General features: G+C 48.3%; 1 protein-coding gene across 1 annotated transcript in view; it reads left to right on the top strand.

The window, feature by feature from the left end:
- The first annotated feature begins 551 nt into the window (after positions 1–551).
- Positions 552–14,733, top strand: part of NXPH1 (neurexophilin 1) — a 300,654-nt gene continuing 286,472 nt past the window's right edge. Inside the window, exons 1-2 of the mRNA XM_086695321.1 lie at positions 552–1,716; positions 2,589–2,752. Coding sequence (XP_086551447.1) covers positions 2,699–2,752 — 54 coding nt within the window. The 5' untranslated portion in view covers positions 552–1,716; positions 2,589–2,698. The remainder of the gene's footprint in view (positions 1,717–2,588; positions 2,753–14,733) is intronic.

Here is a 14,733-nt window from a genome sequence, read left to right as displayed (position 1 = left end):
AGGGCATCATTCCAGGTCAAGCTCTGGTGAAGCAGGGCTGGGAGAGGTAACCAGGGAAGTGGGGGGAAGAAGAGTGCTTTTTGCCTTGCTCACACTTGTGGACTGAGTCTGGGCACCGTGAGGAGGTGCTGGCGGCCTGGCCAGCAGTAGAAGGGCCTGGTCCTGGGATTTCACCCCAGGTATGGGCGACGCTGGCCTGAGGGTTGCGCACTGGAGAGAGTGAAGGGAAGAAGAAAAGGGCAAGGTTTGAGAGGAAATGGCGGGGTGAGGTAAAGACAGAGAAATACAGACATGGAGAGAGTCAGAAATCCTGAAAGAGACAGAAAGGTAGAAAGATGCGGCCGAAGGACAGGCACAGAGCACAAGAAAGAGAAAGGAGATAAAAAGACGATACCGAAAAGAGAGACAGCAAGGGAGAAAGGGAGAAAGACAGCGAAAGTCAGAGAAGAGGCCGAGAGTGGGAGACGCTGGTTGGTAGGAGGTGTCAGGAACGAGGGAGGTGGCGAAGGCTCAAGGCATCCACCGGAGTCCCCCCTCCACCCCACTCTTCCTCTCACTCGCCCAGCCCTCGGCGAGGAGTCGAACGCGCAAGGTCGCCCAGTCCTCTCAGCTGTCGCGCGCTGAATGGCTGGCGGTCCGCAGCGCCCCCGCATCGCGCCCCGCAGCCACAGGTCGGTGGTGCCCCGCGTCGGCGCCCGAGGCGGGCTGGGGGGCCCTGCACCCGCCTGCTCCCGTTCCTGCCCTACGCACCGCCCCACCATGCTCCCGGTTACTCCTCTGGCTGTCGCAGTTCTCCTCACGCCCCCCGGGGACTGGGCGCTGGGGCCACCAGAGACACCGTAGGAGCCACTTCTCCCTGCGAGTCCGGCCCTCCGAGAGCCTGGGAGCGGGATCTATTTACTCGGGGTATTAATTAGTCTCTGAGGAATCGTTGACCCACTCGCCAATGTCATTGCCAGTGTCGGGAAGGTAGGCGCCGCGAGCTGCGGACCTACGGAGAAAGAACGGCTTCGTCGGCGCCCCGAACCCCAGCGCGCTCCAGAGCGTCCCCCAGTGGCCGGGCAGGACCGTGCACGGGGCCTGCGACTCGGCTCTGGAGTGGTTCCTTGGCTTCCCAGTGTCGCGGTAGACGTGCAGCTACTCGGTGCGCCGGGAGCCTTCAGGTCTTGCCACCTCACCCCTCCCTCAGAAACTCGGACCGTTTGCGCCCGCCGTGTGGCTCTTTTCTTCCGAAAGGCCAGTGTTTCTCTCTCGAGTTCAAGTCCAGTCTCCTCCCCTTAAGTCATTGCCACCATCCTTTGGCAGCTTGGGAAGGCAAGGAGCCCCGGGCTGCGCGTCCCAGAGCCTGCGCTGGCAGTCCCAGTCTGTCCGGCACATTCGCTTCTCCCTCCCTCTCTCACTCCCTCCCTTTCTCTCTTCCTCTCTTTTCTCCTCTGCTTCCCCCTCCCTCTCTTGCCTCTTAAGTTTCCTGCACCGTGAATCAAACTGTGCCGAGCCTAGGCTCCCACGGAACCAAGCCTGAGCGCCACCCGGGCACTGAGACGCGGACTCCGCCGAGGCTGAACGAGGCAGCGGGACCGGTCCGCGCCTGAGCATGGAGATGAAGCGCCAGGGAGGGCATGTCCGGGGCGCCGGAGACGCCAGGCCCGAGTAGCTCCTCCATGGAGCCTGCCCAGAGCGGTCCCTGCTCGCCGAATTCGCCCCCAGTCCTGTGCGGTACGTACGCTTCGCCTCCACAGTCCCGGAGAGGGTATTTTGGGGCGGGATGGTGGGACAACAGAGAGGGGCGGCGGGCAGGCCACTGGTTGGGGGACAGAGTGCGCCTGGCGGGTGACCTCACAGACCGGGGCAGGCTCCCACTCTAGAAGTTAGCGATTGACTGTGTCCCTTGGCTCGAAATAAAAAAGTAGTGGCAAAGATGTGCTTGTATGCGCGTGTATCTCTCTTTGTGCAGGGGGCTCGAATGGGTAAACTGAGCCCGGCTTTACTGTATGCAAATTGCATTCCTTTTCCCCACCCCCACTCCACCGAACGGGTGAAGATACCCAGCACCTAATCCTGGTCAGCTCTACCTACCCCTTCCTCTTCCCGTGCCACCCCCCCCCCCCCCCGCCCGCCCCAGTCTCTCTAGCTCGCTTTCTCTCTTTCTCTCTCCATCTCTCTGCTGGTGTGTACGTGTGTGAGCCCTGCCAGCGCTGGCGAAGAACCAGCCGCCGCCTTTAAGTCCGAGCCGCCTGGCCATCAAACACTAGGGCAGGTCTCGCTGCCAAAGACGTTTGGGCTCCGAACCAGCTTGCACGCGGCTCTGTGAGCCCCGCCACCTCCTGTCTTCACCGCCGGGGAACACGCACCCGAGGAGCGCAGGGCGCAAGGAGCCCTTCATCCTCCTACCCTCCTGCCCGCCTGCCTGCGGACCGCGCGCTCGCTGCTTTCAGGCGCTGGATTTACTTGCTTTTCAATTTTTCCTGCCCCTACCCACTTCGGGTGTTTGGTCCACCCCTCCCTTCCACGACCCCCTTTCCCCGCTTGGTTGCCAAGCCTAACCTTGCCCGCGTGGTCATGGGATGTCTAATTTCATTTGTATCTAGGCTGCTGAGAGCGCTCCTTGCTCTGTAAAGTGGATGTCAGGTGGATCTATGTTTTTGAAGGAACAAAGACTCAGCGAAAGCACCGCCGAGGAAGTTTGAGACGCGGGAGGATGCAGGCTGCGTGCTGGTACGTGCTTCTCCTCCTGCAGCCCACCGTCTACTTGGTAAGTCGCTGCGGATCCGGCGCCCCCGCAATCCCACCCTGGTCGCGAGGCCAGACACCCAGGGGCGCGCGGGAGGAGGGTGAGACTGCCAGTTCAGCGAGAGCAGCGTTCCTAGCGACCGTGTTGGAACAACTTTGGCAAGCTGGTGTCTGGATCCCTGCGGGATTTTCCAGGGTTCCCACCCTCATTTCTTGCTCCGGTCCTCCCTCTCCTGTGCGTAATTCCGAACATGGTATAGGGTGCCCTAGACCCCCAGAAACAGAGGAGATAGTGGGACGGGATGCTTTATGGGGAGACAGGACAGAGAGAAAGGGTGTAAGACATGGAACTCTCATTAGTTCATCCACAGAGTTTAAACGAAAGGAAATGGAGGTAGAGAGTGCGGAGCACGAATCTGCCCAGGTCTGTGACTTTGAAAGTGAATCCACCCACCTAGTCCCCCAGTTTGGAGATATGGCACGTAAAGAAGTACAGGTAACTTTGTTCGACTCGTAGGGTTCACACAGGACAAGTTAATCAGATAGGAGCACCACAAGCGATCAGATCAGAAAGAGTTAAGTGCCCTAGCAAAACAAGTAGTGGCTCTCCTCCCTAGCTCTCCTTTCCACCAAATAATTGAACCCCAGTTCCAGCGCCGATCCCCTTACTAGGGAATGGCGGACCTTGTGGTCAGGAAGGGAATACTAAACAGAGCCAGCCGCTGCCGTGTCTTTCTGGAATGGAGTTTCGGGGGTCCGGATTTTGCACACAGTTGGAACTGGGGTGGAGGTGAATTGGTAGAGGTGGGCACCGCGTGGAGCCAAGACGGAGGGAGCAGTTTCTCCTATCTGGCTACAGGGAGGGCCAGGGACACTCGCACCCTGCTGGTAAAGTTGTGCTCTGTGCACCGACTCCCCATAGCTTATTTCACAAGAGCACACAGAGGGCTTAGTGAGTTCTGACTAGGGGCGAGGAGCGCTGGGGCGGCCTGAGCTCTCCGACGGGGCTGGATAAACGGGATGGGGCGGGGGATGGGGGGTCGGTGCGGTCCCTCAGTCCCAAGGGTTTCAGAACCCACAAGCTTGGGAGCAAAAGTGTTGCTAACCTGAGAACATTTCCCAGCTGTTGCCCCGGTGCATGTGATTGAGGGGTTGCTAGTTGTGTGAACTCTGTGTATGTTAATGAGTGTGTATGTATACGCGTGTGTGAATATGTATGTGGGGCGTGTGCTTTCCACGGGTTTCAGCTTCAATCCAAGAACCCTCAGTGTTGCCTGTCTTTGCATCTTTATCGCCTATCACAGCCGTGGACGCCAGAGGGCGCTGCGCGTCAGTGTCCTCGCCTACAGGACACCTTGGGGTAAACAGGTGAAAGCCAGGGCAGCCAATCCAAAAGAACAGCCTTTCTGACTCTGTCACCGAAGTCTGTGCTTTCCTAGACTGGAACGCAGACAGAATGCAAAAATTGTCCTTCCCATTTACCATCTTCAATCATTCTTGCCCCCACCTGTGTCCAGTCAACCCACTGACATTGAGAGCCCAGAGACCGAGGACAGAAAGTTTGACCAGAGAAAATAGAGAAATTGTTTATTGAAAGAAGGGAGGGACGGCAAAATGAAAGCTACGGAGGAGGGATATTAACGATTCCTTTGACCATGGAAAACCTTCTGCCCCTTTCCTCTGCATACCTTTACGCATGACCTGAACCTCAGGACTGTTCTTATTGTCCTTGGACTGTGCTCACACACACGGCAAAGGCTCCCGACCGTGGTGCAGTTTATTGCTTGGAGCAAGTATTTCGATAGTCTGTGAAATAATCTATCAAAAGCAGAAGTGAAATCAATACGTTGTGTTAAATTTTAAATGTGTTTGTTGGCAGTTAAACCGTTTTCCACTCATTACAACAACAGTGCTGGATTTATTCTAATGCGCTGCGTTCTCAACAACAAGCGCATTAATTCTCCTTTAATTGTAAACTGGGAGCATTTGAAAACCATTCAGTGTGCAAATTATGCTGATTCAATTACCGTTTAGTTACAGACTTCATTACCTGAATGCCTTTTGGCAATACTGAGAAAGGAGACAATTTTTCCAATCTCACTCAAAACAATACAAAATGTGAACAATAAAATAGAGAAGGTGATTTAGAAGTCCATCCTTTTCTTTCGGATCTAAAGTTGTTTTGTGTGTCGGGGATTAGAAACCACAAAAACAAAAGGCTGGTGGCTGTGACCCAAAGTAGTATTTCCAGGGATTGTAATCCTCTGGTTATTTGCCCACAGAATTCCAAGATGTTTTCCTGGAGGAGCAGAGAGCTGATTTTTACCATGGAAATAAGCTTAAAAGGGTGAATTGGACAGTCAGGACAGGTTGGTTCTAGGCAGTTAAGGAAGTGGAGAGCCTTGATTAAAGCTCTAGGGCAGTGGGACCAAGAAATGGTCAAAGCTTCTTTCTCCATCTGTTTTAAAACACCTCATACTGTAACTGAATTTATCATTTATTTGTAGTTGTACCTTAGAACATCCCAGGTCTTTGCCAGAAACTACAATAGATGCATGCAGTTTATCAGGAGCTGCTTGAAGTTACACTCCAAGAAGGCAGGGGTGGCAAAACCATTATTTTATTTTTTTTTCTCCTTGAGTTGACATAGCCAAGAAGGAGTTTAATGAGTAATTTTATGTCTTTATGAGCTCACACCACAAGGTAAGTGACAGGGTGCTCTGTTTATGCGTTGCCTTCTACCTGATAGCACAGTGCACCTTCCTTTCCCTTTTCAGCCCCTGGAATCCCAGTTATGTTTTCCAAGGTGTGATCGCTACATTATGTCCAGGGAACAAGATTTGTTTAGGTATTTCTTACACAAAAATATTTGTGCTTCTGCTTATTGACAAATACCTTAAATATTCCCAAATTGTGGATTTTTTTTTTTTTTAATGAAAACCAGTTCTCTGTAGAGAGCATTCAATGCTCTATTCTTAAGCCACAGTCTCCTGCCTGTATTTGGGTGAATGTTCTCAGAGTATGTTTCTTGGCCCAGAGTTCTTTGAATGCCTGTTCTAGGTTGAGGATTTTGAGTGTTTTTGTGTTTACTGTGAGATGAGTCTGTCCTATTTCAAACTGGAAGCGAATTTAGTACTGCAAAGGGAAGTTAATTAGAAATGTGTCTACAAAGTAACCTTCTGAAGCATATTAGCTGGCATATTAAAAAATCACCACAGGGCTAACTCCAGCCATAAAAGCAGGGGAATTGGAAACCATTAAAAAAAATAAAGGCAAGGAAATTTTCTGTCCATTGAATTTTGTGTATTGTAGATTTATTTAAAAGTCTCAATTCAGCAGGAGAGGAACCTATGGCATAACAATACTTGTGTAAAAAAAAAAAAATCCTGCAATCTTTATTCTCCTGTCAGTTCTGGACTGATTCCCAGATGTTTTCAGTATGATAGAATGGGTAACAGGACGATAGCATTTTAACTGAATTGAAGCACACACTGGATAAACTAGGAAAATGTGGTTTCTGGTCTTGAAGAAAGGAAGTCCTAAATTGGGTCATTCTCAGTGGATCAGACTGAAGGATAGGCCAGGGCACTCAGGGAGAGCACCTCCCTGTAGGAAGCAGAGGTGTCTTGTTGGGGGCTCACCTATGGCAATTTTCAGAGTTGAGAACTGAGTCTAATGAGCAATCCCTGGGCATGTCAACAAAAATGTTATTCAGAAATTGAGTCCAGGGAAGGTGACAAGGGGTTGAATGATGTTATTGTGGTCAGTCACACATCCACAGTTCTGTTCTCATGAGAAGAGGCTCTTCACTCTCCAATTTGGGCCCCACTAGTTCTGATAGGAATTAAAATCGCTAATAATCTGGTTGCTTTTTTAACCAATATGGGCATGAATTGAAAAATTCTTTCCAAACATTGTCCTTAAAAAAGATTTTGAGTCAGTTATTCCCTCAAAATTAGAGTGTCCTTAAAATATGAGTTCCACACCAATTTTTAACAGAGACTAAAGAATGATTAATAAATCCATGGAATACTACCTCCACACTATTAGAAGCCAGACCGTTTGGGTGAACTTCAAGCAGTGTGAAGATGGCTGTTAAGAACTGAGGAAGCTGAGGAAAAACAGCAGGAGAGAGACCACCAATCTCTGTCCTTTGGATTAGGTATAAGCACTTTACATCCTTGGAAAATTAAGCCACTGCCCACTGAAAATTTTACAATTTGGGTTTATTCCTAAAAAGAAAAGTGCATTAACTACCTAACAGTTATTCAGTGTTTTCTATTAAGCCCAGTTCTTGGAGACAGTACTAAAAGTTCCCCGCCCCTGCTGCATTTCCAGAGTTTTCTATCCTGGGTCAGCCTTCCTGATACAGGATTAAACCTAGATTTTTGAAGAAGAGTATACCCCAGCAGCCTGACATGAGAACTCATCAGTCCCAAGACATATTCTAGGGCTCTGTGGGAGGAAAAGTTGTTACTATCCCAGCTATTTTCCTGAAATGTTCAACTATCCATTGACCAAGAAAGCTCCCTGGGTGGTAGGAAGCGCTTGGGTGGGTTGTCCTTCTGCCACACTTCAGGGGGATTATTGTGGTGTGGGGCCTTCTAGTAATAGCTTCTGGGAGAAACTGCCTTCAGTATCAGAAGGGGAGAACCAGAATTACTCCAACTTTCTCAGCTGTTTTCCCGGAAAGCCATTAAGTTCGTGGCTCCTCTTTGTGTGAAGTTGATTTCTGTTTGGCTTTGAATTGTTGACTGCTATTTCCTCCTTAATGAAAGTGTTGTCTGGGTGAAAAATGTATCTGGTGGCAGGGAAATTGGTTGATTTTTTTTGAGACAGGTGCCCAATGTCCTACTTTTTTATATGAGGGAAAATTTTCTGCAGACTACAGAAATTGACAGCATTGTCCAGGTAATAACCACCGTGGACAATATTTTCAAAAGGACATTTGAGTGATGAAAGCATTTGGATATTGCTTTTTCAAATAAGCAATTTTCTGTCTTGGCCTTCTTTGATTTTATAGGGGGTGAGGGAGAAGGGACCACCGATTGGCAAAGGGATGCCTTCCTGATCTCTCCCAGTCCTGAATTATCGAGGCGGTCCTCAGCTTCTCTTGGAATTCCGGGGTCTGAAGAGCCTAGAATGAGTTTGGCTCTGGCGGCGTTTGTTCAGAGTCAAAAGGGAATCTTGGGAATGAGAAATAACACTCTTGTTGCACCCTTGCGCCCAGAAAGAAAGCCGATAGAGGCTCTGAAAGTTTGCTTGCTTTCCAGTGGCAAGTTAGGGAGTGTGGATTCTTTCAGAGTTGTTTGTTTGTTTTTAAATAAGATGCCTAGCTTTGATTCGATTCTGTAAAGTTCCCTTAAAACAACCAAGTCCTGTAGGATCTTCAGATCTCATTCTAAGACCTTAACAGTCTTTAAGTATTTTAATTAATAGAGGGAGGCGGACTAGTCAGACAGGCGAGGGGCGGTCGGGGTCGGCTGCGTACAGGAGCAGCGGGGTGGTAAATTGGGTATAATCTCTCGCCTCCCCCCCCCCCCCCCCACCTGCTGTCTACTCGCCACCATTCCTCAGGTCCCGACGCGTGTTTGCAGGAAGTTGCGGTCTTGATTTATCCGCTACTCCAGCTCCCGACCAGCTCTTTTTCTCTATGTCAGCACTAACCCCTCCCGGAGCTTGGTAAACAAGACGCGCACATTTTTTCTGCTGTCGATTGGCATGTTGACGACTCTGCTTGAAGGAATGTGACAATAAAGTGGGAAACCAAAGCTTGGCAAGCACTTAATCAAGGATAAAAAGGTTCCGCTGTAAGGATGTCACTCAATTTATTGTGAAAGTCGAATGAATTACGTTTAATGAAAGTGCTCCCCAGATGAATATTACCCGCAATTTCCTGAGTTGGCTCTGTCAGCTCGAGATGAGGAAATGCCAACCCAGATCAGAAAAGAGCGCCCATCTCAATTACTATGCAAGCTTTCCAAGAGCGGCTTTTTATTGAGATGATATATATTGGCGGCTTCTTCGTGCCCCTCCGCGCGCCTAGGAGCACGTTTGCGCATTTTCCAACTTTGCAGTCTGCCCTCGAGGGTTGCTGGCTGTTTGTTTAAACTTCTAATGAGCGCGCCGCGTTTCTGCTGCTGGCTGAAAACCTAATTACCCCGTCTGTAAACAGCTTTTTCTGGCATATTTTGTTTACTACGGAGGCGAGGGCTGCCGGGGGTGAGGTGAGGGTGGGAGGGAGAGAAATCTTTTTTCAGGTGCCCTTCGTTACAGAAAGTTCCTTTGGCGTTTAGTCGGGTGCTCGGGACGGTGGAAAGCAAGGTGGAGAGCGGGGGTTTGGGATAGTGAGCGCAGTGGGGTCCCAGGAGCAGCGAGAGTACACTACTTGCCTCTCCGGCCGCCGCAAGTAGCGAAACGCCTTCTGACGCTCCAACTTCCTTTAAATTAATGAGGGTATTTTACTTGTTCAAGCCGGAAATACGATGGGGAGGGGGATACACAGGCCGCAGCCGGAGCGCATCACCTCATCTGCATGAGAATGGAGAACCGAGAGGCTTTTCTTGTACTGCTTCTTTCTCCTACAATAAGACAAATTGCTGCTGAGAAATACTGAGGGTTTCCTTAGAAACTGGCTCGTGGGGGCTCTGCGCGTCTCTGCTGAACCTGACTCCGGCCAGGCCTCGCCCATCACCCTCGTAAGCCTAATGGATCCTGACGGGAAGGATCCGAGGCAGTGGCGGCGAAGGCCGCCAAGGGAGGTTGGACTCCCTCTCCCCACTGGAGGGAAGGGGGGCCCTCCTGACACATCCCGCCCTAGGTCTCAGAACCCCTCCCCATCCATTGATTTTAAAGGCCATATCAAGTCGTCTTCTGCAGTTTAGGGGCCAGAAACTTTCTTCGACGTAGGCTTCATACCCTAGAGTCGGAAAACACAGCCCTCTCACCAAAGCCGCAGAGTGTTCGGGCCCCGCGAAGTTTCCGGGCGGGAGTCGCCGCCGCCACAGCTACGCACGCTCTATTGTCTGCTTTTAGCCTCAGGTGACCTCGAGCAATCCCAGCTGGTTGGAGAAAACACAGGTGCAGCCTTCTCGCGTCTGGAATCCAAGCCTTCCCACCAAAGCGTTGCTTCAGGGGAACTTTTTGTCGACGCCGCCGAGCTTCGGCGCTTCTGGGGCAGCAGGCAGGACTGCAGCAGTTCTTCGGAGGGAGGTCGCGGGTACGAGATTGAATGGTTCGGTGGCCTGCGGCTGTGCCAGCCCGGCCTGCAGAGCGGTAGTTCAGAACCACGGACAGAGCCACAGGCTCCGCCCCGCCTGGTGTCCGCGGCTGAGCCCTCCTCCCCCGCGGCCGCTCGAGCTCGGCCCCTCTAGAAGTAGAGTTGGCGCTTCCCGCAGTCACTTCTCTACCGCCCAGTCGCGACTTTAACGACCTGCCTCCCCCTCCCAGGCGTTCGGGAGCAATGAGCTCGGATAGCTAGGTCCCGGTGTTTCCTGTGGTCAGATCGGCTCGTTTGCACCCCTTCCCCCCACAACATCGGTGGTTGCGGCGTCACGTGATTGCCACAGAGTTTAGGCTGAGGGGTGGTGAATCCTTGTGTCTCCCACTTTCTCCTCCCCTGTCCGCATTCCCTCACACAGTTCGTTAAATCTCCCCCTCCTCCCAAACAGGCATGAATCAAGTGATGTAAAGTTGTATCTTTAACAGCGTAAAAGCCCCATTTGACACACAAGGAAACTGAGGTTTGGAGGGGGAATCAACTTTCTCTTCAGAGTAAAACCACGTGTGTGTGTGTGGGTGGGTGGGTGGGGGGGGTGATTCATGCTCTCTCTCCCACCTGCAGGGAACACGGCTGGAGCCACCGAGACGCCCTCCAGGATCAGGCGCCTTTAAAAAGCGGCGCGGGCGCAGGGTGGGAAGTCCTAATTATTATGAATTTCTAAAGGAGCAGCAATTATTCACGGGGAGCAGGACAAACCAAGGCCCGGGCAAAGGAATCGATATATTTCCTATCGAAAGTGCCCGGCTCGCCTTTAATGCAGACGAATGGGGATGCAGCCTCATTATTTTCCGTGTGGTTAGGCTCCCCAGCGTGGGGCCTGATGCAGCGTGGAATCTATCATCATTAGAACAGGGATGGGGTGGGGGGAAATTTCTCCTTATTTACTTAACAAAACAAATAAAAAGCCCCTAAACCCCCCGAACAAACCCCCAAACCCTCCTACACCACGACTGTCCCTCCTCCCCTTTTCCTTCCTCCGCTCCCCTTCTCTGGCTGCTGTTGCACGTCCTTCCTGGGCCTTTCTGAGCCCTCTAGAGCCGTCACTGCGGTCACTTAAAGTGTGCGCAGTTCCTCTTTGGCGGTGGTCACACGCTTGATTTGGTCCAGAAATCAGCCGGGGAGTACCCAGAGTTGGCGCTAGGGGTTCTCTGTGTCAAAGGCGAAGGTTGGCTGGGAAGTTCTGTCCGTTTCTCTCGCCTTATTGGAAGAGTCAATCCTTTCAGGATACCCGATTCTGCAAATCCCCACAGTATTAAAGGAGCAGAGGTCTGGCAGGCAGTGCTCCATCAACCTGTGTGAGAAACCGGCTTGGGGAAAGGCAAACCTGCGAGAAGAGAGCCAATCTGGAGGTGAAGAGAGACCGGGAATTGAATAGGAGTGGAAGTAAAGGTTCAGGCGCAACGTCTCCAGGGTATTCTTGAAGGCCTGGCTGAGATAGCCTTCCTCTTCCCAGCGCGAAGCTAGCGTTTTGCCTTCGGGGCCAGCTGGCTGCGGTTTTTAACCTACCTTAACCCCACTGAAGTCACTGCAGTGTTCAGGGTCCTGCCTAGTGAATTGTACAGCGTTTTCCTGTTTTTCCCTGTTTGCGCAGCCCGCACTCCTGGGAAGTCTTTCTTACTCTTAGAAGTTGCCTGCCACCCCTGGTGGGCAGCCACTGGGATGAAAGTTGTATTCCTTGTGCGGGTGTCTTCATTGTTTCCTGCAATGTTGCTTTAACGGATCAATCCAGGGGTGTTGTGTGTATGTGTGTATTTTTTTTCAACGTTTATTTATTTTTGGGACAGAGAGAGACAGAGCATGAACGGGGGAGGGGCAGAGAGAGAGGGAGACACAGAATCGGAAACAGGCTCCAGGCTCTGAGCCATCAGCCCAGAGCCCGACGCGGGGCTCGAACTCACGGACCGCGAGATCGTGACCTGGCTGAAGTCGGACGCTTAACCGACTGCGCCACCCAGGCGCCCCTGTATGTGTGTATTTTTGAGGGCTTGGCCTTCATCTGCCTCACCCCTTCTTTATATCTGATCAGTCTAGCAGAGAAGAGAGGGTGTGGTATTTAGAAAACCTAACTCCTCCTCCTTAATTGCATTAAAATTATCATAATTATAATAATATCTGTAATAGCGTTAATGAAAACAAAGTTGAAAATTGTGAAGTTCCAAGCACTAAAGTAGAAATCATACTCTTTACCCCTTGGATTTTCTTTTTCTCCAAGCCCAGCCTTTCATGGTATATTGTGATTACCTGAGTGTCTTTGTTCTGTGCTGTCAGAGACAGCCAGCTAACTCAATACCAGAACTGTATGATCTACTGACATCATTTCCTCCCACCATCTTCATTTTTAGAGGCTTTATAATTAAACTCTGTGAGATATATGTAACATGCATCCAGTGGAGAGCCTTTTTATTTATATTTATGTAGCATGCTGAGGAAGGAAAATTAAGGAAGTGCTTATATTGAAGTAATAAGCCTGCTTTGATATTAGCAGGAATGTCTTTTTAATTTACTTTTCTCAAGTCTGAAAGACTATCTCTGTAAGACCAGACCTCACAGTCATGTCTTTTTAAAGAGAGGTCCCAATAAAGTGAAAAGACATTTATTAGCTTGTACTAACTTAGTGGAACAAAAGGCCCGGCTAGCCACTCAATGAAAATGTACACTGGGCTTAGCATGGCAAAGTTGCATTATGATGCAGGAAGCTGAGCAGAAAGAAACATCTGCAAAGCCCTGCATTTTTTCTGCCTCTCCCTGTACCTAACCCACCACAGTGCACACATTTATACATAGAGTAAGTAACGTGGCCTTCCAGAGCCAACACAAAGATATCACACTGCAAATCGGGAGGAATTTTAATAAAACCAAAAGTCACAGTCTAAAAGGAAGGAGGCACAGATTTCCTTCTGTAAAATAGATTATTACCAGAAAAAATTATGATAGAAAGGCTTGGAGAAAATTTCCTGATTTAGAAGAGTCTTTTTCATTTACAAGTTAAATGCACGTACGCGCGCACACACACACACACACACACGCACATACACACATGCATATAGAGGAAGATTAGATATACATCTGTACATTTCCTTTTTGAAGGATTCCATGGGAAATTACAGTGGGGAATCCTTTTGTTTTCTAAGTTGCTGGCCTTGAAATTTCAACTTGAGTTTGACAGTAACATTTCCTTGATAGGAATCTGGTAACTGACACTATACTACTGTCCTGTTTATGTCAGTATTTTCAGCTACAGAATGAAAGCAATTTTGGTAAAGAAACTGCTGGCAGCTAGAATTTTAGTTATGTATATATACGCCAACCTCTCCAACTGAACTTTAGAAAATGATTCTTCTCCTTGTAACCTTGTAGCTGAATGTTATTAGAGGCCCACAGGTATATAAAACAGCTTATATAAAATTAATGGACTGCTTTACATTCACAATCTCTTACTTGTGAAGCCCTTGTAAAATATCACTTCTACTTAAAATAGGAAGAATATAAAGTCAGGTTTTGTGTGCAATCAATAGTTGTAAATGGTTCAGTGAAATATTTGATTGTTTTGAGTGAGTTTGACAATATAATGGAAATTTATTGTCCTTCTTTGTGAACTGATGTGCTAATCATAAACCTGCCCCTTCTTTTATGTACTTGACCAGTTTTGAAACTGATTGTAAGACTCTGAGGCAACATCGAAGTACACAATCAAAATTTTAGGAAAGATTCATTTGTTTGATTTACCAGATTACAAGGAGATCCATGGGTTACTATAAAGAAAATTAAAAAAAAAAACCTTCCAATATTGTTTTTATTATTTGGTTTAAAATGATCAACAATATACTTATTGGAGTTGTGGACTGTGAATATTAAATGTGAATTTTTGAAGAAGAAAATAAGTAGAGGTTTTAATTTAGCCTCAAACTCCTTATAAATGAGACTTTCTGAATATAATGACACTATTAAATCTCTTCAGCTACTTTCCATAAATGTGGGCAAAATTTAGAAAAATTGGTGGTTTTCATTCTTTTCTTCCCTTTAAACACACGTTAAAAACTATGGTTTTCTTTATTCTGTCACTTGGTTTATGGATCTCATTAGCCCCACTATGAATTTCTTTCTTCTCTTTTCTTTCTTTTTTTAACGGTGTATTTTCATTTAGAGAATGAAGGTTTTTTTTTTTTTTCTTATTTTGTCTGATTGGATTGAAAATTATAATGGCCAAAAACCATTTTCAAAACATTCTTTTCCCCCCTATTTCATTCAAAGACTACCTAAAATAGTTAGACTCTTTTTTTTTGTCCCTTTTGTCCTTTTTGTAAAAATGGGCCCTTAATTATTGTGTTAACATCTCCTTTAAATAAGAAACAATGCCCTAAGTTACCAACTGGCTGTATTCATTCCTGATGCTGTTCAATGCTTGATAGAAAACTCTTAAAAACATGGACTGGATAACATGACTTCTGTTACGCTTTCTGTTTGAGAAGTTTTCAGTGAAAATACTATAATTAATCCCAGGTTTGATTCTAAATCTCTTTGTAAAATGATAAGTTGTAATTTGTTGTTGGGGCAGCTGTGGTGTTGATAATAGGGCTGACTATATGATCTCTAAAATTGAAAATATAAAATACCTTTACTCACGTATCTTTTTCAGTTATTTGTATATAGTTTCTTGTACCAAGGCACCGTCATTTATTGTTTTCCAGAATTAAATGCAGAGAAAGATGCAAACCACTGCA

This window comes from Puma concolor, chromosome A2 (genome assembly GCF_028749965.1).
Source record: "Puma concolor isolate L17-30 chromosome A2, mPumCon1.1.hap2, whole genome shotgun sequence".
Lineage (NCBI taxonomy): Eukaryota > Metazoa > Chordata > Mammalia > Carnivora > Felidae > Puma > Puma concolor.
Note: the sequence above shows the minus strand (reverse complement) of the source record. Positions and strands in the feature narration are given on the sequence as shown.